The following is a 25,168-nucleotide window of genomic DNA, read 5'->3' as shown; positions in this document are numbered from 1 at the left end:
ATCCTGGTGCTCTTCTATTGGTGGACAGATGTTGCATGATGATTTTTGTGAGAAACTTGTTGGAATATTTTATTCCAATAGAGGAGTACAGAAGACTTATGGCATGCATTATCAAAAAAGTTTGAATAAAGAGGATAGCAAAAAATGGGAAAAGCTAATACTATGAGGTAGTGGCACATAGAGGGGGTTGCATGCTTCTTGTGATCCTGGTGCTCTCCTGTTGGTGGACAGATGATGCATAACGATTTTCATGAGAAATTTGTTGGAATATGTTTTCCAATAGAGGGCTGTAGAAGGCTTATGTTATGCATTGTTTAAAAAGTTTGTATAAAGAAGAAATAAAAAATTGGGAAAAGCTAATCTTGTGAGATAAGGAAAGTACCTATTGGAAAGATGTTTTCAGTCCAGGAAAATTATAGCTTTAATACAGTTATTTAAATTTCATTAGAATATGACAAGAGTCAAACTTAGTTTACACAAAAACATTTATTAAGACATAACATGCTGAGCCTTGTTTATTGCTTCACCAAACATGACTTATTAAGATAGTTGGTAAGTTAAAATACCACAAGGTTGAAAGTTTAATAAAAAAAATTGACACATTAGTGTTTATATTTTTTCTTGTACCTCTTAACCCTTTTGTGACAGGTTAAGGGTCAAGAGCTGTGTTATCGTGTTTGTTAACTTGTATTCAAAATTTTATTGAACTACTACTTTATGAATTTTTGTCAGTAAGTTTGAAATTAATTTGTAGATTATAATTCAAATTTTTATATTAATAATATACGAGTTCATTTCTTAATTTAAAAGTAAATTTTAAAAGAACCCATCTTAATATAAATTTTAGTGAGTCACATGGTAAAAATATATGCAGAACTAGTTAAAATTAGATGTTGTGATGTCAAAATACTAAATCTGTAGTTTTGTAGAAGTTAGGAACTGAAATTACCAATATTGACAAACTAGAATATAAAATAAGTACATCGTATGTTTGTATTTTGCTGATATATGGCTTATGCACTAAGTCAAACACAGTGGCCCCGTTCATCTCTTTCTATTTTTAGAAACGGTCTCTTATATACTCTTACTACAATAAATGACAGGTGGATAACCAATTGACAGTTCAGGATGTCTCCTTAGTGTTTTTTTGCAGCCATTTTAATCTGTGAAAAGACTACCATGTTCTTTTAATCCAAGATTTCAAGGATGTAGGTTGTGTGTTTAGTCTGCTTGAAGTTTTATATTTTTGTAACCTACATACAGCTTAGTTACTATGCATAATAAATTATAATGGATTTTTATGGTATCAGTATAATTATTTATTAATTTTTTGGATATTCAACTGTTTATATAAAACTTAAATTTTGATATCCTTCACATGCAAAATTTTAAAAGTAATTCTTGATGATGAGAAACCCACTTGAAATCAAAATGTATCTCAGAATGACTGGTATGAGTATTATCACTTTTATTGATAAGCAGAGAACAATGTTTCGACCTTCCTAGGTCATCTTCAGGTTAAGAAAGAGTTTGAATGTGACCATTGATGAACACGTCTTAGGGACAAAAGTATAAACAGGTATGGGATTGTAAGAGGCATTGCAGGTGAATGTTATGTTATTAATTAGTATAGGTAGGTATAAAGGTGTTTTTTTATATTTATAAATCAACAATCACATTCAAACTCTCTCTTCCTTAACCTGAAGATGACTTAGGAAAGTCAAAACATTGTTCTCTGCTTATTAGAAAAAGTGATAATACCCATAGCAGCCATTTCGAGATACAAAAATTTTAAAAGGCTTAGCAACCTATGTTCAGCAGCAACCAAGTTCAAAGGTCATCACTAGAAGAGATAATTATTTGCTTTATTTCTTTATTTATTTTAAGAAAAATAAGTTTCATAACTTATTTCTGAATGGTAATAATCTATATTCATATATAATGTAAATTAAATGTTACTATATATTACAAAATACTAATCCACTAAAACACAGCCAAGACCATGTCAGTTTTATGTTATTGACTATGGTAACATGAGTGCACATGCATCACATTAGTGTAAGTTATGTAATGTTAGCTAGGCATAACTGGGAGGGTAATATAATAATGGCCCAGCATGGCCAAGTGGTTAGGGCATTCAACTTGCAATTTGAGTGTCATAGGTTCAAATCCCCGTTGCACCAAACATACTTGCCCTTTCAGTCGTGGGGGTATTATAATGTGACGGGCAATCCCACTATTCATTGGTAAAAGAGTAGCCCAAGAGTTGGCAGTGGGTGGTAATGACTAGCTGTCCTCCCTCTAGTCTTACACTGTTACATTAGGGACAGCTAGTAAAGATAGCCCTCGTGTAGCTTTGTGCGAAATTCAAAACAAACCAAACCAAACAAGTATAATAATAATTATATATATATATATATAAACATACAGCAATATGAGACTTAAGCTACTAAGACTAAACATTTGTATTTTTTGTGTTATAATATATAGTTTTTCTAGCATGGAAAGAAACATAATTTATATTTATTTCCTTTTTTCTTTTATGATGGTTATGAGGTCAGTCAATTGACAGACTTCCCTGATAGGGTATAGAAAGTAACATAAAATATAAAGTCTTTACTGAAAATAAACTTTTGAAATGTATTTAGGAGGTTTGAGAGATTACTCAAATAATATTTGAGATTTTGGAGACAAAGAATATTTTTTTAGTTATAACATGAAATTTCTTCTCACTTGGACTAGTAACCAAACAGATTCGACATTTTAACAAACAAATCTTTAGTAAAGATGTTTCATTACAAAATATGATTTTATATACACACGAAAAACTTGTTATCTTTTCTAAAATCTTGCAAATTTTGTGAAGGTATACATACTGTATCAAAATGTGTATCTTGTACTGAGTCTGTGGAAAAAGGTATAAAGGTACTTTTACTTTGTAGTTTTTACAAAGTTTGTTATATTTACATACACCAAAGTTAGCAAGAAATGTGATCCTTATTTTGTCAGTTTTTTAAAGGAAATGTGTTAATTCATTACATTATATTACTGCTTTAAAAGAAAGTCATGTAGAAGCAAATCTTGAATGTATTATCTATGAATTTTTCAGTACGAATAAATAAATAAATTTTATCTGCACTTTGCACATTGGAAAAGGAAAAAGTTTCAACATCTATCAGAACAATAATTTTAAAAATAATGTTTAATGATCTTCAGCAACTAATTTCTTGATAGAAATCATAATGAAATCTGTAATTATTGATCTCCCAAGTGTATGATGAGTTTTAATTTACACTTCATACACATGTAAAGATCTATGTTTTCTACTAAGTGTTACAAATTCTCAAACACTACCAAGGTGTTAGGGGTAACATTAACAAGCAGTTATTCAGGACCAACCATTTCAGTATTATACTGACATCATCATAGAGACATTACCAATCTCCTTCACAACAACAATCAATTTGCCACACATATGAACCACGTGTCAAAATATCGCCACGTGTTACAAGCTTTCTCTCTCTTCCTTCTCTTATTGCTAGCTTGACAATCACAACCACCATGAGGAAAATAAACATTCAAGCAGATTAGCTGCCTTTCACCCATAAGGTCACTCTTACCATTGATTCAAAATTTCTTTAAACCTAAATTCCCATATCACTCCTAGAAATATAAAAATATGTAATTCTCAGAATTCAAAATTAAAAACAAAGGAGAGGTTAAAACATGTCAACCACACTAACTCTGACATATCCAGTGATAATGAGGCCTTTTGTCCAAAACCTGGGCTCATTAGATTGGCTGGGACACAAGTGACATTGTAGTTGTCCAGATGTTATATACATCATTGATTTTCATGTACAACAATTGTTAAGGCTTGAATTGAAGTTATGATCAATTTATGTAAAATTTAAATGCAGGTTGGAGCAATGATGTGTGTACTTTTAAGGCCCTTCATGTAGAAAAGAACACAACCTAAATTGTGTACATATACATTTACAGTATCTTCTGACATTTGTTGTTTTTCTCTGTTGATAGTATAAATTGTATGTTCTTTTGATGAGTGCATTTATTTCTTTTGCATATTCTGAATTATTTTCAAGTTACTGCATGGTCTTAATATACTTTTGATTGAACTATGATATTTAATTATTCTAAAAGCTAATTTGCTTGTTGCTTCTTTCAGGTTCACATTCTGAAACATTTTATTGCCAGGGTATTATGTTTAATTATCCTTCCAGGACTGCTATACACACTGTTTTTCTATATTCATCTTCATATATTATATAAAAGGTAAGCTATCTAAAGTTTCATTATAAAATTATTGTTTTATTTGTGCATTGAAAGAATGTTAATGCATTTCACTGTGATGTATTTTTCTGTTTGTGTGTTTTGTGGGAATATAAAAACAAATGCCTTCATGTATAAAGTATTTTTGTTTTGCACACTTGTTTGCTGACTTATTGCTTAAAATCAGGCTTTCATATTTATTGAAGTGATTCTCGGTTCAAATCAGCTGGACTTTTCTCTGAAATGCCAAAAACCATTCCTTGTTACATTTGCTCTTCTGCTGTCAACAATCATTTTACTTTAGACTGTGATTGTCCTTGATACAATACTGAGCATATGTCAACTTACTCAGAGTTCTCCACTTCCTACTTTCTGTATGATGTATTGTGCCTATATCAGAAAAACATACAGAAGTTTTGTTTTCCTCTTGTAATTCAGATTTCTTTTAATTATAAGTTATGCTGTTAACATTGCTTACTAAAATTAATTTGGAAATTAATGTTAACTCTGCAAATGTTTCTATAAATGTTTCAAATTCAATAAATATATCTTGGAGGCCTAATGCATTCTGCTTCTAACTTACAGGAATATCCAGTAAATTGCACTTCCAGTCCATGCTGTTTAGGCTGTTAATTACAAGTTGTTTACTGCTGTTCCTGGTGAGTTTCTTGGTTATAAGGATGCTGACCCCCAGTGGCACAATGGTATATATGTCAAGATTTATACTGCTAAATCTGGATTTTGGTACCTGTGGTGGGCAGAGCATGGACTGCTCTTTGTATAGCTTTGTGATTAATAACAAACAAAAATGCAAAGATGTTGAATTTGCACAATGCATGTCTTTTGCCATGCTATTGAACTCTACCAATTTTTTGCTTAGGTCATTTGCCTTCAGTATCCACAGAGAAGGATTTTTCAGCTAGCCTAATTCCCAAAAAACGTTTCTGCTCTTTACTTTTTTTTCTTTTCAGGTATATTTTAATTCTGGAATCTTTACATCTCCCAACTTCTCCTAATAACTGTTCATTGCTGGTACTCTCAGACATCTGCAAAATGTTAATATTCTTGAGATTTCTTATTTTCTTGATTTATTGTTTTGTCCCATTAGCAGTTTTTCTGTTATGAAATTTTGAGATATTCTTTTGTAACATAATTACTGGATTTCTGTGGTTGGTATCAAAATTTTACAGTGCAGTTTGTCATTGCTGTTCTTTTTGATATAGTTTTGGTGACCCCTATGGTCCTTTGATTTCACAATTGTCTAGACAAATACCCCTTCTCTGCTGGTACTACATAAGAGACTGATGTGTTCTAGAACTCAACAGAGGATACCATCTGCTGGTTGATGATGCCATGTTTGGTTAAACTTTTCTTCCTCTCTTTACATCTGCTTATTTAGAATTCAAGATAATGTAAATGAGACAGTTGTTGTAACTGTCATGCATATCTCTTGTAGCTCCAACCAGTTTTTGGAATACTTTACTGTTTTATTTTTTCATAATCTATTTTGGTGTTCTCATTACACTCTCCTAGAGTTGTCAGGATCATCCTTTGGTATGTATGTCTTTTTAATTCTTTCTTGGTGGCCACTGACCAGGCCAGATTTGTAACTTGCCAAACCTTTTACAAGTGAGAATGTAGGGAGTCTTATCCTCAGGACTATGTCCAGTTATTAATATAAAAATTGACTGGTTATAAGGACAATAGATCATTTGTTGCTTGGGAGAGTGAGAGTAACTACCTGTTTTGTAAGACCAAAATCCTTGAGAAACAATTAATGGATACTGTCACTACTGAGGACCAAGTCATCTGTTGCCTAAAATCACCAGTCAATAATTTTATTCATTATGATGAGGAACCCATTTGAAGTGTGTGTGTATAGTAGAGCCAGCTGATATGGGTATGAAAACTTTTATATGAAAAGCACAAAAGAAGTTGCAATGTTTTAACCTCCTTAGGCAATCATCAGGTTAAGAATGAGATTTGAAAAAGTGACTGCTATTAATCACATGTTGTGAAGAATACAGTAATTATAGGTATAAGATGGTAGGGGGCATTGTAAGTATTTAACTTATTATATTAACAAATAAGTATTATAGATATAAAACTGTTCCTTGGCATTGGTTCAATAAGGGTTTAAGTTCCAAAAAATTAAAGTAGCTTTTCTAATACAAAGTAAAAGTAAAGCAAAGTGTAAAATCTAAAAGCTTGGGTAGGCATTGAGGTATAGTTTCTGAAGTAGTGAGTTGTAGAAGCTCTCATAGTGAATAACAAAGGATTCTTCTACAAACTTTACAGAATTTAGGAACAAGTCACAAACCTGAATTTTTTTTGTAATTTCTTTTCATTATCGTTTTGTGATAATCATCTTGGATTATATTAAGTATGTTTTAAAATTCCAGGAATATTTATATATTAGAAGATGTAAGGATATTTAGAGTTAGTGAGTGTGGGAAGCTAGGAGTTTTGCAATGACAAACTGTTCAATAACAGAAAAACTTTAATTGCATATATTATTGAATTTATTATTATTCAAACAAAACATACAAGTAAAAGAAGGCAAATTATAATAAGACATAAATTGAACTTGACCAAAAATATAGTTAGAAAAATATTACCCATATCAATTTAGGCCTAGGATCCAGGTACAAATTGTTTTTACTGGTCAGTTCTTTTACTGTTCGTTGGTGTCTTGTTACATCTTTTTACTTAAATTTAAAACTGGAGTTGTGAAGAGTTCACATGTAAAACAGTATGTTTTTTTTATTATGTATTGTTTATAAACTTTTACTTCACTATTTTGAATTAAGTAAGATCTGTCTGCAGGAGTTTTTTTTTAATAATCCAATCTGTCAAACATATTTTGTGATATCTGAAATTTAGTGCTCAGATATGCATTATAAACCAGCATATATTTATGTTAACCTTAGTAGATCAATATTACCTTCTTTTTCATTGTCAAACATATCACAAAGCTGGAAATAAAGTCAACAAAGTACTAATACATATTTATACCATACCTTATAAATTTTAATGGTCATTAAAGCACACACTATTAAGACAAAATTTAATTGTTATTTCAAAATTCTAGACAAGCACAGTAACAAATAAAGTGATGGCATTCTATGCTAAGCAATGGACAGAGAGAGCCTAGACAAGAGATTATTTAAATTTTTAGAAGTCACATTAAACTTATCTTTCTGTAAGCATTGTAAACATTAAGAGTTGTATGCTTCCTGCAGTTGATCGCTCAGACCATCTAATTCAGAAAGGCTCATGTTAAAATTAAATCATATGATGATATGCTTTGCAGGAGTCCACTTCTTTTGTTTTAGTGTGGCTGTCCCATTGGTCATTTAGGGGTAGGTTTTTAATATTTATATCATAAGTCATGTACTCAGAAGTTATAATCAAAAAGATGTATGCTCGGTAGAAGTCTTGTAAGTACCATGGCATGCTGCCCATCTTGTGACGCATATGGGTCAAGCAGTGGTTTTCTCTTCTCTGCACCTGAAACCATCTGCTGAATGATAGGCTTCAGTAAACCTTCTTTATTTGGACTGTAATTGAAGAAAACATTCATTGTTTTCAATTTATCCAAAGTGTGTTAGGTGTAACTAACATGGATGAATAATGACAAGGTCTGAGTTTATGACTGCTTTTGTTCATGATTTCTTTCCACTATTTTGGCACCAACTCTACTGCTAGACATGCTGTTTTGTGCTTCATAATAAACTTACAAAATGCAAAAACTCTTCGCAAACATTCAAGTCTTCGGTTACATATCAAATACAAATTGACTTATACTCCCTTTTGTGCATGGTCACTTCATCTTCCATGTTTATGTTATACTTGGCTTAACAAATATCATTGGCAAATTTTTCTTGAATCATGTTTCCAGTGATGGAGATTAGTTCATTTTGTATTCTGACAGATGTGTATTTGGTACTTTGCTGCAATGATGAGGATACTTATTTTGACAAAATACTATCTGATTCAGCTGGTAGTTTTAGTATGGCCAAAAGGTTCCAAGAAGGTTCCAACTAGGCACTCATCATCTCCTTGTAAAGCTATTTCCTGGTTTGCTCAAATAAAGTATTGCTTGTGTAATTATTTTAACAGTATGTTTAACAGTGATTTGTATGTTCACTATCAAAATTCTGTGTAAGTGTACCTGATAGGTTTTTGTGTCTTAACTAGAATGCAGCTGTCTTGCATTGCTAGAGTGTGTTGTATGTAGTGGAAACATGCTCCCTCGTTTTCTCTTAAAGCTAATACCATTTTGTGAATGAGTCACTGACAGATATACCAAGCTTTTCTCTGCATTTTGCAAAAAGTGCACAATGTATGTATAAAAGGCAATGTAAATGAGGGTTGTACACAAGACATTCATATTTGTTTAAACTATTATAAGAATACAATTGGTAGGAACCATGCAAGTAGGTTTGAGGAAAATAGGAAAATAATATATTGGAGATGGCTTAAAATGATTTGTTGCCAAGTTGAAGACAGGTTTTATGCAGCTTTACTGCATTCTAATCCTGTAAATGTTCTGTTCAAAACAAATGCAGTGTCAGTAAAAAGCTCTTCAGTAGTTGGAATTATTGAAAATGGATCATCTTGTGTCATAATGCTGCCTGTGGTGGAAACTGAGGGTGTTGGCAAAACTGAATCTACAGCATGTAAATATTGATGTAAAAGTATCTTGAGCCATGTTTTCTGTAGCTGAAACTGGAAGCCCATCAGTTACTGAAAGAGGTGGTTGTAGTTGTGAAACACCAGCACTGTCTTCATCTGTAACACCTGATGTGGCATGGCCTTGACTTTCATTCGATGCTGTGAAAGAAATACTGACAAAGATAATTATTATAATCACACAATAAAAAACTAAACTGCTGAATAATGAAATATCTGTCTATTCTTACAACTTTGATTTTTAATGCTGTAAACTAATAATGTATAATTAAAAGAGAAAGAAAATTAATGAACATATTAACCCTGAACTGTTGGTTAATGGTAGGTATGCTATGTGCTGAAGTTCCACAAACACCCTACTTTTTAAATGGTTTTTCTCCTTAATGTTTCCTAAAAAAGGCTCATCATTTAAACAGTTTTCACTTTTTCAGGTAAAACTACTTTTTGTAAAATGTATCTTTTTTTGTGTGATGTCCATTAAGGAAATAATGTGTACTCAGTCTGTGTTGAGCTAGCCAGTTAGCAATATAGATTAAATTAGATTGAGGAAAGCCAGTTTATTAGGCTAGATCTAGTCAGGCTGTCTAGATTAGATTCCAGTAAATATACTCTTTGCCAACATCTAGTTCTGGTAGGCCTAGCTCTATATAATCTAGTCTAGTATTAGAGATCTGTAAACTATATTCTTGGGCTTTAGCCCTCGAGGGTTCCCTACTAGAAGTAGGCCTGGATCTATAAGTTTTGACCTCGGAGATCTAGTCTACCTGTGATATGTTTACTAAAACAATCTTTTCATGGTTTGACATTCAGGAGGCAGCCATTTGTGAAGTGGTTTAGTACTAATATATGATCATTTTGTGTAACAATAAATCTATCTAATTTGTCTAGTTCTAGCTGCATTTATTATTTAGAATCTGTGTCATCTTACACAGCCACATCATTATAATAGCTGTTGACAGTGTTTTTTTGTTTTTTTTTTGCCATGTAGTCATGTATGCTAACTTAATGCAGCCTAGACATTTTCAGCAGATTTTAATAGATGTATTTTTGTCTTGATGTCACTATTGCTGTGTGACATTCAACCAATCATGTTATGTCCTTGCAAGTGAATTTTATAAAATTTAGTAGTCTAACTTGTCTTGCTTATTACTTTTTGAGTCAGAGATGTAACAGATGTTAACAATGCATGTACATGTACTAATTTACATTATTAAGGAAGAAGGTTGTAATCCAAGAAAAGGGACCTGTAGCCTCAGTATGGGGGGGGTGTTCACACCTGTTGTACCCTTATGCAGCCAGGCCTGTAAGTTAAAGATTCTAGGAGTATTTTAATGTAAATGTTATAACACTGGATGCTTATTACTGGGTATAGATGTCTAATTAGGAACTATGAAATGTTTTCTGCTAATTTAATTTGGTCTGGTTATCAAAACAAAAGCATCTAAAATAAATAAAATAGATATTTAGTTATTTTTGTAATAAACATTAATTTGCATAATAATAATAAAATATACTAAGATGGATGGATTATTTTGTTTCCTTTGTTGGAACACATTAAGGGAGTTTTGTGATCATATCTATATATCTTATTTAGGGATATAATTTTAGGGCAGGTGTTTTTTTTAGAAAAACATAACTTGTGTAAGTATTTGAAAGTTATGATGTTCCTCTTTTTTGCAGTGGAACTGGGGATGGTTTCTTCAGTTCAGCTTTTCAGTCACAGTTAGAGGGGAATTCTCTTTATCATGCTAATATGCCTCGGGGTAAGAACTTATTTCTTTTAATATTATTATATGTTCTAAGATTTTAATTTTTTCTCTTCTACCATTCATGAAGCTTAGAACTAATTTAATCCTTCAAAAATGGCAGGTAAAAGTACAGAGTTACATATAAAAAATTCCTCAATCTCTCCTAGTATGAGAACTCTAGCATTTGTGCAGTAGGGCTTTTTTGTCTCCAATTTATTTACCATCTCTCTGAGAATTACATATCATAAATGACCTATTATGAAATAGATATTACCCAGGCAAAGTATAGTTTTGTAGACTTCAATCGTATTTGTTTATGGGACCAGAAACCAGAAATTAGATTTGCTTGCCATGCCCACATACTGCATCCTTTTTTTACAAATTGCAAAGAGTTATCTCAAATGTTATATATGATATTACTTAAAACCAATAGGAAGTGCAAGTGTTAATCAGATGATATGTTATATTACATTGATTTCTGTACAGAAAATTGTCAAAATCACCTCTAGTTCTGTACATCTTTTCTCACAAGGATCAAGTCAAAGAAACTTAACTGAATTTCTAAAAAGTCTGATCCCATAGTTGGAAAGCCAGAAATATTATGATAGTTATAGGACATTGTTTGCTTTGTATGTGTTATTATTATTTGTTCTTTGATGCATTATTTAATTAAATAAAAAATATTTATTTTAGTAATACTGTTAGTATTAAAATAGCAGATTCAAGTTTCAATTGACATTCAACATCATAAAGTAAGAAGACACTGATAAGCACTTTTTTTCATGTGTTTTATTATAGATGTATCTCATTAACACAAGATACTCCCAAGTTAACCTTAGCAGCACATAAGTAAAGTAATTTAATAATGGAACTTGAGCTGCACGTACCCTGAATGATTTACAAATGATTGTGGATCATATAGTAGTTAGACATGATTAAAAGGGCAATAAAACAAAAACAAAAAGTTAATTATCAATAGATGTGTACTGTAATGAGCTTAAAGCTGCTTAAAATAAACTGATTACAGAAAATTAAAAGGGTATTGTAGATTTTTCTTTTTTTTCCTTTTTTGGCTGTGGAGCTTATGAGTTTGGTCAAATTTACTGATCATGTTTTGAGTTAGTGTAAAGAAAATAACAGATGAAATAGAGAGTTTAACTAGAAAAAAAATTGAAGTGTATTTGGAAGGTTTTGGAAATTACACAAAGTAAACGAGATTCCTTAAATGAAGAAAAGTATTTTTAATCTTAACATGAAAATTACTTTTCACATGATCTATTCAAAGCAAATAATCCTTATATTTATTGACAAATCTTTATTTTTATGCATTAAAAATATGAATTTTTGGATATAAATAATTATAATACCAACTGAAATACTGCCACATTTTGTGAAGATATACCCACTGTATTGAAAGTTAGAAGTATTAAACCTATGGAGTACAAAGTTGTTATGTGATTGGTCAGAGTGACCAAGCCCATATTGAGAAAGTTATTGTATTGTACAAATATCATATACATTAACTCTTAAATTTTTACTCTGTCAATAACTGGTGAAATGATAATGTTCAGTGAAATGCAAAGTTGAAAAATATGAAATGAAGTTAAAAATACTTTTTTTTCTAGAATTTCTGAAGCTTTTAACACACAATTACAATTATTTATGCTAACATTCTTGAACGTTTTCCAATCTACTTTTTTTCTTAGTTTTATTGCTTTACATTGTAACTTAGACTGTATAAAAGTACAAGAAACCCAATATGTCACATCAGGATACTTTTGCATATTACACATATTTAAAGCCTGTGAATTATACAAGTGAGTAGAGCAACCAACCAATCATAAGGAACTTTTGATTTTTTTAAAATTTAAATATGTAACCCTGTAAGTTTTTCATATTTACATTTTAGTTGGTTTTAATTAAAAATAAACAATAAATAGAAAATATATGTGAAAAAAAATCACTTATATATTTATTTGTACTCTGGAAGGTACTTCAGTAAGGATACTTTTATATACCCTGTTAATTGTCCATACAATAATTCATCTAGCTTTCAGATATGATTTTAGTGTACAAATAGTATATCAGGTATTAAAACAGAATTTGTAAAACTAATCTAGTTTAGAAAAAATTCATTACTGCTCAGAGCTTTGACTTCATTCAACAAATAATACTTTTTTTGGAAATTACCATTTCTGACCAATCAAATATTAAAAAACAAACACACACACGTAAGAGAGCAATACATTGAATTTTCTTCTTACTATTCATTTTAAATGTGTAGAATTTAGTATGTACCGTGCAATTTAGAAAATACATTAAAGTTACAAAAAGATGGGAGAAGATAACTTTACTTATATTTCAGGAAATAGAAGAGAGGATGCTGTTATTCTATTATGTAAAAGTCAATATCTGTGGTTTATTTTTCTAATTCATTGGACATTCTGAAGTCAGTAAAAGGGGATCAAAAAGTCTGAAAATGAGAAATCTTCTGTTGTTTTTCATGTGATACAGAGTGGGGGAAGATAGAGAAATTGCTTAACTGTTTCCTTTTGAGATTAAGAAATTAGTATTTGTGTAATATAAAAATTGAAATCATACATTACACTAGCATTCCTTACTTGGCATTGTCTGGGTATTAGCTGAAGAAGGGGGTGCTGTTTAACTCGTTTAACAAAACAGATAATTTTCCTTCTATGTGACAATATACATCAGGTTTATAAAGGTACTAATAATGAAAAGGAAGACATGCTGTTTTCAAGCATTTTATGAAGATGAGATTAGTAAAATGAACATTTAAGTATAATCATTCTGCCATTAATATGAATTCTAACACTTTTATACATTTTTAAGAAGCTGTTGTTGCAAAACATTATTGTTTTAAATTATTAGCAGAAATGATAATATGAATTCTGACACTTTTTGTGTGGTTTGTTTTAAAAAAGGTGAAACAATAAGTTATATTTATAACATGTTTTACGAAAACATGTTTGTGCGTGGTTTTTTTTAAAATACATAAAACAGTAACAGTCTTGTAACAACAGGTTTTTAAAAATAAAGTTGTACTGAATAAAATGTAATATTTTTCTTCAGCTCTCTATTAAATTATAATAACTAATCACATTCTCAGCTGCTTTGTAATTTGAAATCAAAGACAATATTTAGAAACACTAACACAATATTTGTGGAGGTTTTGCTGTAATATTAAACCTTTACTTTTACAGTGTATTATTTGAAGTATGAAAAATTATGTTTTTCTCTACATAATACCTGCAACTGTATGTTTTTGTGTTTAATTTATTGAAGCAATCAGTTTATATTCTATATTCATTTATAAATCTATGTATTTAATAATTTTTAATACCAGATGTTAGTTTTTGTTATAACATTTGTCTAGATACCTATTTTAATACAGTGTTCCAGACTTAACAAATTTTATCACTAAGTACAATGTTGCCCAATGAATGCTTCAGTAAGATGGCCAAAAGCACACAAATAAAAATATTTTCATGTTGATAAAAGTCAATGTAGAATTCTACATATAAGTTTATCTGTGTTGTGAGTGTTAAACAACATGTATTAAAGGCTGCTTAAGCATTATTTATCTTTTGTAATACTCTTCCTGAGTAAATGTTTCCTTGTTTCTTACTTTCTGGTAAAACTTACAGATGTACTACTCATTCAGAAATGATTTTTGTAAAATTTTGAAGAAAGTTTTGCATCATTCCTTCAAAGTTTTTAAAATATTTTTTTGATAAAAGTTATTATTGCCCATGTGGCAAATAACAAATTTGACCTTACTTATTATAGACTAAAAACACTGGCCAAACGTTTTTGAAAAAACATAATACCCAAGTGCACAACCAAAAAATATCCTTAGTTATGTGTGCAAAGTTTTGTGAGGTCTCTGTGGTCATTTGTTTTGGAGCTATGGTGCTGACTGACTGACATGCACATACACACAGAAGCTGTTTTATTAGTATAGATTTTGATGCCAAGTTTATAGACATCTATTAATAATAAAGTTTTATTAAATTTTCAGTGTAATTCTGTAGAAATGTTGTGATACGTGCATGCTTAAAAGACACTGTGGTGACTAATTCTGTTCAATTAATAAATGTGTGTGTGTGTGTGTGTGTGTATAATTACATAGTAAAAGAACACATCTTCATTCATCAAGTGTAGGTTATTAAGATTTATATCTCAATATAATGATAATATGACTGATGCAATATACAAAAATGAACCTTATTCTGAATTATTCAAGATTTTTTCAAAACTGAAAATGATATTTTATGGTGTAATAGAAGTTGCCTATGGTGCTGTCATCACACTAAAGAGCCATCGAACTGGAGGAGGCTACTTACACTCTCACTGGCATCTCTATCCTGAAGGGGTAGGAGCTCGTCAACAACAGGTATCTGTTTTAAATACCATTCTCATTTTTTAGATACTAATATGAAAACTTGTATTTAATACAGTTTCTTGGACAACATGGGATTTGGTTTATCTCAGCTCTCCCATCCTCTAAACTGAACTGAAACTATTATAAATAAATTTTCACAGAATCTTAAAGCCAGTTTTAATAATTCATATACTTATCAAGCTTTCATTTAAACTCATTTAAATTTACTCCCAACATCCAAAGGCAACCCATTTCATAAAAACATAATAAACTCATTTCCTATGCTAAATTTTTCTCTGCCTGATTATTTTTGCATTTACTGGCTTTTCCCACCATCTAGTTCTACTTTAAAACTTTCTCTTACAGCTGAGTTAACAGCTTTAGCAAACAAACCAATCCTTACCATTTCTAAATGCAAATCATTCATTCCGAAAAAGCACCTTTTTTCTATTAAACTGCTTCCACAAACCAACCAGCCAGTATGTTCATTCTTTACATATTAATCTAAGCCTAGAATTTAACCCTAGTGACCTACTTTTAACATAATCCCCACACTTAATTCTGGGCAGTATCCCTGGCAAAATTAAGTTATGGCCTTTTTCTTTAAATGTTTTTATCAACCTCTTGTACTTATTAATTAGCTTCTCTGACTTATCTTTCCATACATTATTAGCCCCTATGTGCACAACAAAATTTGCATCTCTGCTGGTCTGGTATTATTATCTTTTGCTGTGTCAGTTATATTCTCTACCTGTGCCCCTGGATAGCATGATCTAATTCTTTTCTCTCTATTTCCTCCAAACACTATTCTATCCATATGACTTGTTGAGGAACCACCTATAAGTATAACCTCCTTACCATCCGCATCCTTTTTTTACCCTTTTTTTTCTTTCCCTCCATTAGCTTCTCAGTTTCACAAACCAAGGGATGAAATTTGTTGGTTTATAGAATATGCTCATTACAACTAAATCAACTACTTTAGCCCTATTAGATTTCTTGAAAGTCATTGTTAATTGACACATCTCTTATGTATAAAAGTTTGAGCTTGTCTTGAAATCCTACTGTCTTTTCTCCTAGTTTCCCTTCTACACTTTAATTATGACAGCATTTTAATAGTCCCCAACTTCTTCTCCAACCTATAGAATTGTATGTCTTCACTATCAGCTTCCTTAAAAGTAAATACCAATCCAGAGCTCACAAATACAACTAAATCATTGCACCCTTTACACTTAACAAACTGTGAATGCTTAAGTCCAACACTAGTCTTAGCTATTGTATTTATAGCCTGTAAATCAATACTCAATACTAAATCTAAACACCAGTAGACTATTTGCCAACACTGTTATTGTTAAGCCTAATGTTTTAGAATCCAAATATACTGTAGTTTATCATGACTTTATGTTCACACTAAATTAAATAAGCAATGGAAAATAACTAGTCATAACTTTGATATTTACATAATACTAAAATTCAAATGTAATAATAGTGTATTTTGCCTGATTTATTGCCTATTTATATTGCTATAAACTACACTTAAACTAAGATATTTAAACTGAGTGAACAGTATAATCCATAAAACATAAAAGAGACAATTAATTAGTCTTTAGATTGTATTTGTTTAATAAAACAATGTATTTTACCTGTTTTACAACTTACCAGTGAGCCTGAAATGAAAATTACACATGCTAAACCTAATCTAATGTTGTAGTGCATATTATACCACTAAGCTCTTATTTAATAGTTTAACCATACAATTTTTATTTATCAGTCATAATAAATCTGGTTAATCTTTTGTTATTCAACACAAATTATTTTAATATTAAATAATATTCAAAAACCTAACAGTATTACAGCTTATTTTTCAACATCATCTCTCCTGTGTAGTTAGTTTATTATTATTAAAATATGTTTAATTATTTCTTTGTTCTAGCATAAAAAGCATACCTTATATTTTCAAGATTTGTTTATTTATAAACATTTCATAATTCTGATGTGCTAGTATACCTACCAAAGTGATGACAATTTTCCATAGTTTTCACAGGGTCTACATGACAAATCTTTCATGATTTTAGATCCACACAAAATGCAAACATTCCTATACTCTCCTAATAAATGTCTGCTTATTGTAACAAAATTCCTACTGAAGTGACTATAGATTCTTTTCTCTGCATTTCATCTGGTCATATTTTTATTCATAAATATTTTCTTTAAAATTATTCAACAGGTCACAGCATACTCTCACAAAGATGACAACAACAAATGGCTAATTAAAAAATTTGATGACCAGGTTCATCCATCAAGTAATAAAATTGAATTAGTAAAAAGTGGCGACCTGATCCGATTGGAGCATCTGGTGTAAGTACTATTACAGATGTGAAGCGAGAATAGCATTTTGTAACTTACGAAATTTGATTTCTCTTGCTAAATGTTTTAGAAGATACTAAATATCTTTAAATATGTAAATTATTGAGTTATATAATGAACTATTTCTGTGGTAATTTAACAAAATGTTGCTACAAAGGTGAAAGTTTTCTATCCATAGGTAATATTTCCTTCCTAATGATTATTATTTTTTGTAAGTAGTGAAACAGTATTATGGATATTGTTCAATATAAAGATATGTTTTATGGTTATTAAGCTGCTTTTGTATGTACTTTCATATGGAATCACTAAATAGCAAAAGTAATTAGCATTTCTATTCAGTTTCATATTTAGCTCTACCCTCATTTTGTTGACTGCTCTATGTTGTATTAGATAGAAGTTTTTGTGGGCCTTTACTCAAAATATTTCTGCATTTATGTCAATATACTTGAACCACAAAGATGACATACATCTAAATGATAAAAATTTGAAAAAGTAAAACAATTAGAAATGCATGTGAAAAAAAAAAAAAGAGATGATCAGTGGATGTAGGAAAACTGATGTTTTAGGGCAGTGTTTTTGTATTTTTTTGAAATGTTGGAGCATTAACAAAAAGATGTTTTGCAGTAACCATACAAAAGATAAGTGGCTTGAAGTTATTCATGAAACATTTAGGTAATAAAACCATTTCAGCTGCAGAGTCAACCATAGAGAGAAGAAGTATGGCAGACTTCAAACTATTAGCTTATGTTTTTGCTTCTTCAGGTTCCATTATGTAGTGCATATTTTGGTTGTATTTCTTGATGACGAAAAACCTGCTTGAAATAAAAATGTATCTCAGAACAGCTGGTATGGGTATTAACACTTATTGATAAGGTTAAGACAAACCTGAAGATGACCTAGGAAGGTCGAAACGTTGTTCTTTCTTTATCAATAAGTGTTAATACCCATAACAGCTGTTCTGAGATACATTTTTGGTTTATTTGTTATGAAGAAATGCAGCAAAATGTGATCACAGCAATTTAAATAACAGTAATACAATTGTTTTGGAAACTCGGGGAAGATAACCCTTCTAATTTTGTGATCTGATTGCAACAATTTTTTTGTCACTGTGCATACTAGTTCTTACCGTTTTTTTGAGTCATGGGTGCTTTGGTGTGGCCCCCTTGTGATCATTCTTGTCTAGCATGTAAATGTAACGTTCAGGTATTAGGATTTACATGAGAATAAAACAGACATTTTAAATATGAATTTTTCTTTATGTTGTTATAATACTTTTATTAAATCTTGGTAGAAATATTGTCTAAAGTGTGATTATTTATACTTTGTTTGACAGTTTCTAAAATATTTTAAAGAAGTGGCTAAAAATGTGAAATCAGGCAACCGTAATTTTTTTACCGTTTTGTTTCTGTCTTTTTTGTGACTTATTACTGTAATTGAATTTTTCTTTATTGTAGTGTCATCAAAAGCATGTAGTAACAGAAAGTACATCACCTAATGAACTATACACATTTCATTTTTCAAAATAAATTTTTTTAGAACTGATTAGTTTTGGAGCCAAAAGAAATACATATATATTAAATATTTTAAATGTACCATACTAAATATAACAATTTTTTAGCAAAAGTAAATGTTTATGTACTTTTACAGAACAACAAGAAATATCCACAGCCATAGAGAGGTAGCTCCTGTCACAAAACGTCACCAGCAGGTTACCTGTTATGGTGAAGTATGTTATTGATTTTAAAAGTATTATTCACTTTTGACATTGATGCATGTTTAAAAGGGTTTGTCTATTGTAATTTAACTGTAGCATGTCTAGTGTGATATGTTGGCTATGTTAATACTAATGAATTGTAAACTGAAACCATGATATATGTAACAAAAATATATTTCACTAATAACAGAAAACTGAATTACAAAATAAAAATGTAGAAATGTGGTTCAAAAATTACTAGAAATTGTGAATAATTTAAATTTAATTTAATTAATTTACTATAATATTTGTAAAAAGTGTGAATTTTAACAATTACTATTTCATACCATATGTGCAACATCTTGAAGGAAACTAGGATATGTGATTAAAAGTGTAAGTAGGGAGGGCTCTAGACTTTGTATTTGTAATGTTAGTAGCTAGGGTTTGAATTAATACATATATATCTCTATTATTGATATAAAATACTGTTTGATGTGTAACTTTTGTACCTTCATTGTGAAAGCAAAGCTTTGATTAGTACCAAGTTCATAACATCTGTGAAGTTATCAGAGGTATTGAAAATGTTGTTATACTTCACTAATGTTGTGGTAATCAAATCCACTGATAACTGATAAATAAATGCAAAAGTATCCATAAAATGCTGAAAATATAAAACATGTACACAGGACAAAGACAAAAATAATTCTGATTTATCACCAAAATTCAGAAAAAAACGTTAAAAGTGTTGTATCCCATAACTGAACACTGTATACATCACAGACTATTCCAAATAACAGTTACAGAGGATAATCCTAACGCATATCAATTTTACAAGTATCTACACTGAATTTTGAGATAACTTCTCCTAAATGTTGTCTGATACAGTATCTAAGTAATAACAATTTTTTGGCTGTTTGCATATGGAACTTTAATTAAAAGATTTGTACATATCCATGATCTTTCAGCATTTATTTAAACAAAAATTAATTATTTCATACAGAACACGTGAATGAAAATTCAGAAAAATTTATATGAATATATCTGATGAAAGACGTTTTCTCTTCTAGTTATGGAAACGTGACGTTCATAACTTTTTCAACCATTTATAATGTCAAATGTTTTATACTTTTGATTGCTGGATTTAGTGAACCCCAAACTTAATGAGCTGCTACTACAAGTATTAAAAGGTTCAATAACAATATGAATATTTAATTAAAAAATTTAATTTAAATAACTGTTGTTCCTTTCCAGTGTTGTGATGATTGTAACTTTCTAATTTTCTCTGTTTTTGGTGTTTTTCAACAACTTGGAATTGTTATTCATGGTTCCTAACCATTTCATGAGCATATCAAGCATCTTTGTTTTATCATTTAAGAACCTTTGGGTTATGATGTTGTTGGCAAATACAACAATGGTTTGTCATTGCTTTCTATAAGATTTATTTAAAGTTTACTCCTATGGCTAAAGACCCTCATCCACTAGGCAGTGAAGGTTTCACCATCTCCAGTAGCTATGAGATTTTCAAGGTGACGTAAGATGACCTTCATGTTTGTCATAGTAGCTTGGTGAGGTAAACCCACCACCTTATTTCGCCCAATTTCAGCAATTGTATATTTACCGTGTTGCCTGTCTTCCATGATATGGGTGTGAAGTCTGGTCTTAAATAACAGTACAAACAACAAAAGATGGATTATATGTTATACTGTACTACAACTGTACTAAAGTTTGGAGTAGAAGATTATATGTGCTTATATGAGGTAGACGTTATTTGGTATGGTGTCTGATGTACTGCCTTTTAAATATATTTTGTAGAATTACAGTTTCATTTTTCTCTTTTTTTTTTTAAATTAAAGCTGATTGTTATGCTTCTTCATGACTCGAGTCAATAACTGAACTTTATTAGGTTGTTGCTCTTTATTGTTTTATTTCCTAACATGCATATTACTTTTTAAGTGAACTGTGATATTTTAGAATATGTTTCTAAAAGCTCTTATGTAGTTGGCCAGGTGTCTCAGTTTTCTGTGCCTGTTGTTTCAGACTGTGAAATATTTGTTAAACAAACTACTTAATGTCACTGTGGATGATCTTACTGTCATACATTTCCCAAGCCACTGAAATTTGGTTCTATATGTTTAATATCTTATTACAGCTGATATGCCTTGTGGCAGACAACTTTAGAAATAAAATTATCTCAGTTAGAAACTTTCACCTCTGCAACAATAAACCTATCTGATTAAATTTATAAAACGGTGTGACAAATTTCACTTGTCTGATCTTGCATTAAAAAAAAAAGGCACATTGAGGTCCTGCTGTTTGGAGTTTCACAAATGTGAAGTTTCTTTACCTGCATACCATGGTTTATTCATTTATGATGAAAACAGGTGATTATAAAAACTTTCAGTCATTGTTACTATCTTTGTATATGGAACAACCATTAAAAAAGGAAAAATGAAATTAATAGCAAGCATCAAAGATATACTTGTCCTTCACTAACATTAGGTGAAAATAGGCATTTCACACTAGAATAGCATGTTAACAAGAAGCAAGAAACTGATTTATGATAAAACTTAAACCGAATGTAGAGAAAAGGGTTTTAATATCAAACTATAAAGTGTTTTCCACATATTTGCCATCTTTTATTTTTCTGATCATTATTAGGCATGTATGTTTCAGTTCCATCTGCTCTGTTGGTTCAAAGAATGTTTTCTAAACACCATAAATACTAAAAGCAAAATATTATTTTTTCATAAATTTTTATTTTGAATCCTAAGTCATCCTAGAAATTTAAGTTTTTTTATTCTCAGACAGCTTTGTTTTGATTTTACCAAAATTGTCATGTTTTATTCACTTTCTGTAATTAAAATTTTAAAAAGTTTAATATAACATTTTTCTTGTTTTAATGAGTTTAAATTATTGGCTGTAGTCTTTTCTACATGAAGGCGCAAAAATACAATGTGTAAATACTGTTTGTTTAAGCTTGTAAAGTTTTAGCTTCTTTATGAAAAAATTTATCTTATATTTCTATGTAAGGGTTCCAATAATATAATGAACATAATAGTGCTTCTGCTAAAGTATGGAGATGATGCTGTAACACCTTTGTGTAACAGTAGGAGCATAACATTAACATGTTTTGTTAGAGAATTACATTTGTTAAGTATGGAGATGATCCTGTAACACCTTTGTGTAACAGGGTAAACAGTAGGAGTAAAACATTAACATGTTTTGTTAGAGAATTACATTTGTTAAGTATGGAGATGATGCTATAACACCTTTGTGTAACATGGTAAACAGTAGGAGCATAACATTAACATGTTTTGTTAGAGAATTACATTTGTTAAGTATGGAGATGATCCTGTAACACCTTTGTGTAACAGGGTAAGTTGGAGGAGTATCACATTAACATGTTTTGTTAGAGAATTACATTTGTTAAGTATGGAGATGATCCTGTAACACCTTTGTGTAACAGGGTAAACAGTAGGAGTATCACATTAACATCTTTTGTAAGAGTATTACATTTGTTAAGTATGGATATGATGCTATAACACCTTTGTGTAACAGGGTAAACAGTAGGAGTATCACATTAACATCTTTTGTAAGAGTATTACATTTGTTAAGTATGGATATGATGCTATAACACCTTTGTGTAACAGGGTAAACAGTAGGAGTATCACATTAACATCTTTTGTAAGAGTATTACATTTGTTAAGTATGGATATGATGCTATAACACCTTTGTGTAACAGGGTAAACAGTAGGAGTATAACATTAACATGTTTTGTTAGAGTATTACATTTGTTAAGTATGGAGATGATGCTATAACACCTTTGTGTAACAAGGTAAGTTGGAGGAGTATCACATTAATATGTTAATAAAACCTGCTTTAACATATCAGTATGAAAAAGAAAAATAGAACTTTGAAACCACAGAATGAATTATCATACTTAAAAGAAGATGGTTCCCTCTCCATAATAAAAGAAACACACCACTAGCATATACATTCGAATGACTTCTTTCAGTGTGTAACTGAAACTTGCCACATCGGATGGATTTAGGTATTAGAAATTAAACACTTACATCAACTTATTAAATACAAAAAAATACAATTTTACTAAAGAGCATTTATCTGGGAACTGTTACAGCTTTACCTAATTTATTTGTTCTCATTTTGACAATCTTAGAAGTTAAAAATAAATGGATCTGAGATAGGCAAAAGAGGAAAATTCCAGTGATGATAAGAGAGAGAGAGGATATGAATTATCAAAGATTAATTATATTATATGATTAACAGAAGCTAACATTAATCAAATTATAATCTAAAAAGTGAATTGCAATGACATGAAAGTGGTAATCTGTCTATGTTAGTTAACAGGATTAGTTAACAAAGAAGCAAATACTTATATATATTATTTTCTTCCATACATCTCTTTTCAGAAATAATAAGTAGTTTCTCAGTTTCATCGGATGAGAGTTGTTTTGGTGTAAATTCAAAACTTTAATCGTGTTTTCTGTCTATTTTCTTTTTTTTAGTCAAACCATAAAATTATCTACTATAAGCATGTATCTGCTTCTCTTTCCACCCAGTGGGTAGTGTAGTGTTGAAGGTTTAACAAATATATGTGTGTGTGTGTAGACACAAATAAAAACGTTTTTTTTAACAACGTATAGGGTAATTCTGGAAATTTTTTGAGACTTCCATATGATTTATTTATGGTCTTTGAAGGTAATTTCACTACATTTATTTCAGGAAACTTGTATTTTTGTATATGATTTGTACAAAATAAAATAAGACATGTCTCAATTTGTGTAACTGGTTTTACAGATTATTTTGCTCTTTTTTTCAGAATGGTACAGGAGATGCTAATGATGTGTGGAAAGTTGAAGTGGTAGGAGGAGCTGATGGAGAAGTTTTGACGACTGTTAAGAGTAAACTGCGTTTTATTCACTATCTGACTGGCTGTGCACTTCACTCTCACTCCAAACAGCTGCCTAAGTGGTACGTTGTGAAATGCTTGTAGATATCACAAATAATAAATTTGTTTGTGTGAGTTGTACTTCAAGTTCATGTTCACATGCATCTGTAAATGTTGAAACATCTTAATTTGCTGAAATAAGAGCATAGTGATTGATGTAGAATGAAATATTGATGCATTATGATAACAAAAAATTGAAACTGATATTTTACTTGTATTTATTTTTGATTTTGAAACAAGGTCAATTATGATTTCTTATTTCTATTAAAAGTTAGTGGAATTGACATTCAAGGCTTGAAACTTGTGGTGGCTTGTTGGCAAAAAGGCAGTGGCTTCTAGTGTTTGTTCAGTAAACATTAAGTGATGATGACTTTTTTTTCCTTTTTTTTCAATTAATAATCAAAACATGAGTATGAATTCTGACCAGATGTAAACAGTGATCAAAATTGTTAAAAACCAAAACTGATTGCACAACATTTATAGGAAGAATCATGCTATGATGAGTTAACAATATACCTTTCCCAATAATTTGTTTTACATTTTTCAGTTAGCTGTTGCAATTTTAAAGTAGCAGATAAAGACACTAAGTGCTTTTCTTTTTTTATCTTTTTTCTTCCCTGTGTTATTATGCAATGTTATAATTACAAGCAAAAAAATCTAACATTTGATAATGTGTAACCAAAATACATAATAAAAAATGTGGCACTTTTTTGGAGAATTTTATGAGTAACTTTAAAAATTATTATCAATTTAAAAATATGTTTAGCAACTAGAGATTTTGAAAAAAGGAAGAAATAAACGTTTTTAGAAAGAAACTTTGCACTTATTTTCAAGATTGTTGCTTATTTTCTGAGTCCATGTCAAACTGAAGTTTTATTCATTTTTTTCATGCAAACAGTACAGAGCTTATGACAAATAAAGAAAAAAACAAAATGAATCAACTTTATTCATATATTTTTTTATCCACAAGTTTTCTTTATGTGATATAAGTTTTTGGGGGGAGG

The 25,168-nt window shown here is 30.2% G+C and overlaps 1 protein-coding gene across 11 annotated transcripts in view; it reads left to right on the top strand.

Moving 5' to 3' along the window:
- Nucleotides 1–25,168, top strand: part of tw (Protein O-mannosyl-transferase 2) — a 78,017-nt gene that overhangs the window by 34,009 nt on the left and 18,840 nt on the right. For all 11 annotated transcript variants that reach the window (XM_076503528.1, XM_076503529.1, XM_076503527.1 and 8 more), the window contains exons 9-14: nucleotides 4,187–4,293; nucleotides 10,666–10,748; nucleotides 15,041–15,150; nucleotides 17,363–17,493; nucleotides 19,150–19,228; nucleotides 24,036–24,187. In XM_076503528.1, the coding sequence (XP_076359643.1) occupies nucleotides 4,187–4,293; nucleotides 10,666–10,748; nucleotides 15,041–15,150; nucleotides 17,363–17,493; nucleotides 19,150–19,228; nucleotides 24,036–24,187 (662 nt within the window). The remainder of the gene's footprint in view (nucleotides 1–4,186; nucleotides 4,294–10,665; nucleotides 10,749–15,040; nucleotides 15,151–17,362; nucleotides 17,494–19,149; nucleotides 19,229–24,035; nucleotides 24,188–25,168) is intronic.

This window comes from Tachypleus tridentatus, chromosome 6, assembly GCF_004210375.1.
Source record: "Tachypleus tridentatus isolate NWPU-2018 chromosome 6, ASM421037v1, whole genome shotgun sequence".
Taxonomy (NCBI): domain Eukaryota; kingdom Metazoa; phylum Arthropoda; class Merostomata; order Xiphosura; family Limulidae; genus Tachypleus; species Tachypleus tridentatus.
Note: the sequence above shows the minus strand (reverse complement) of the source record. Positions and strands in the feature narration are given on the sequence as shown.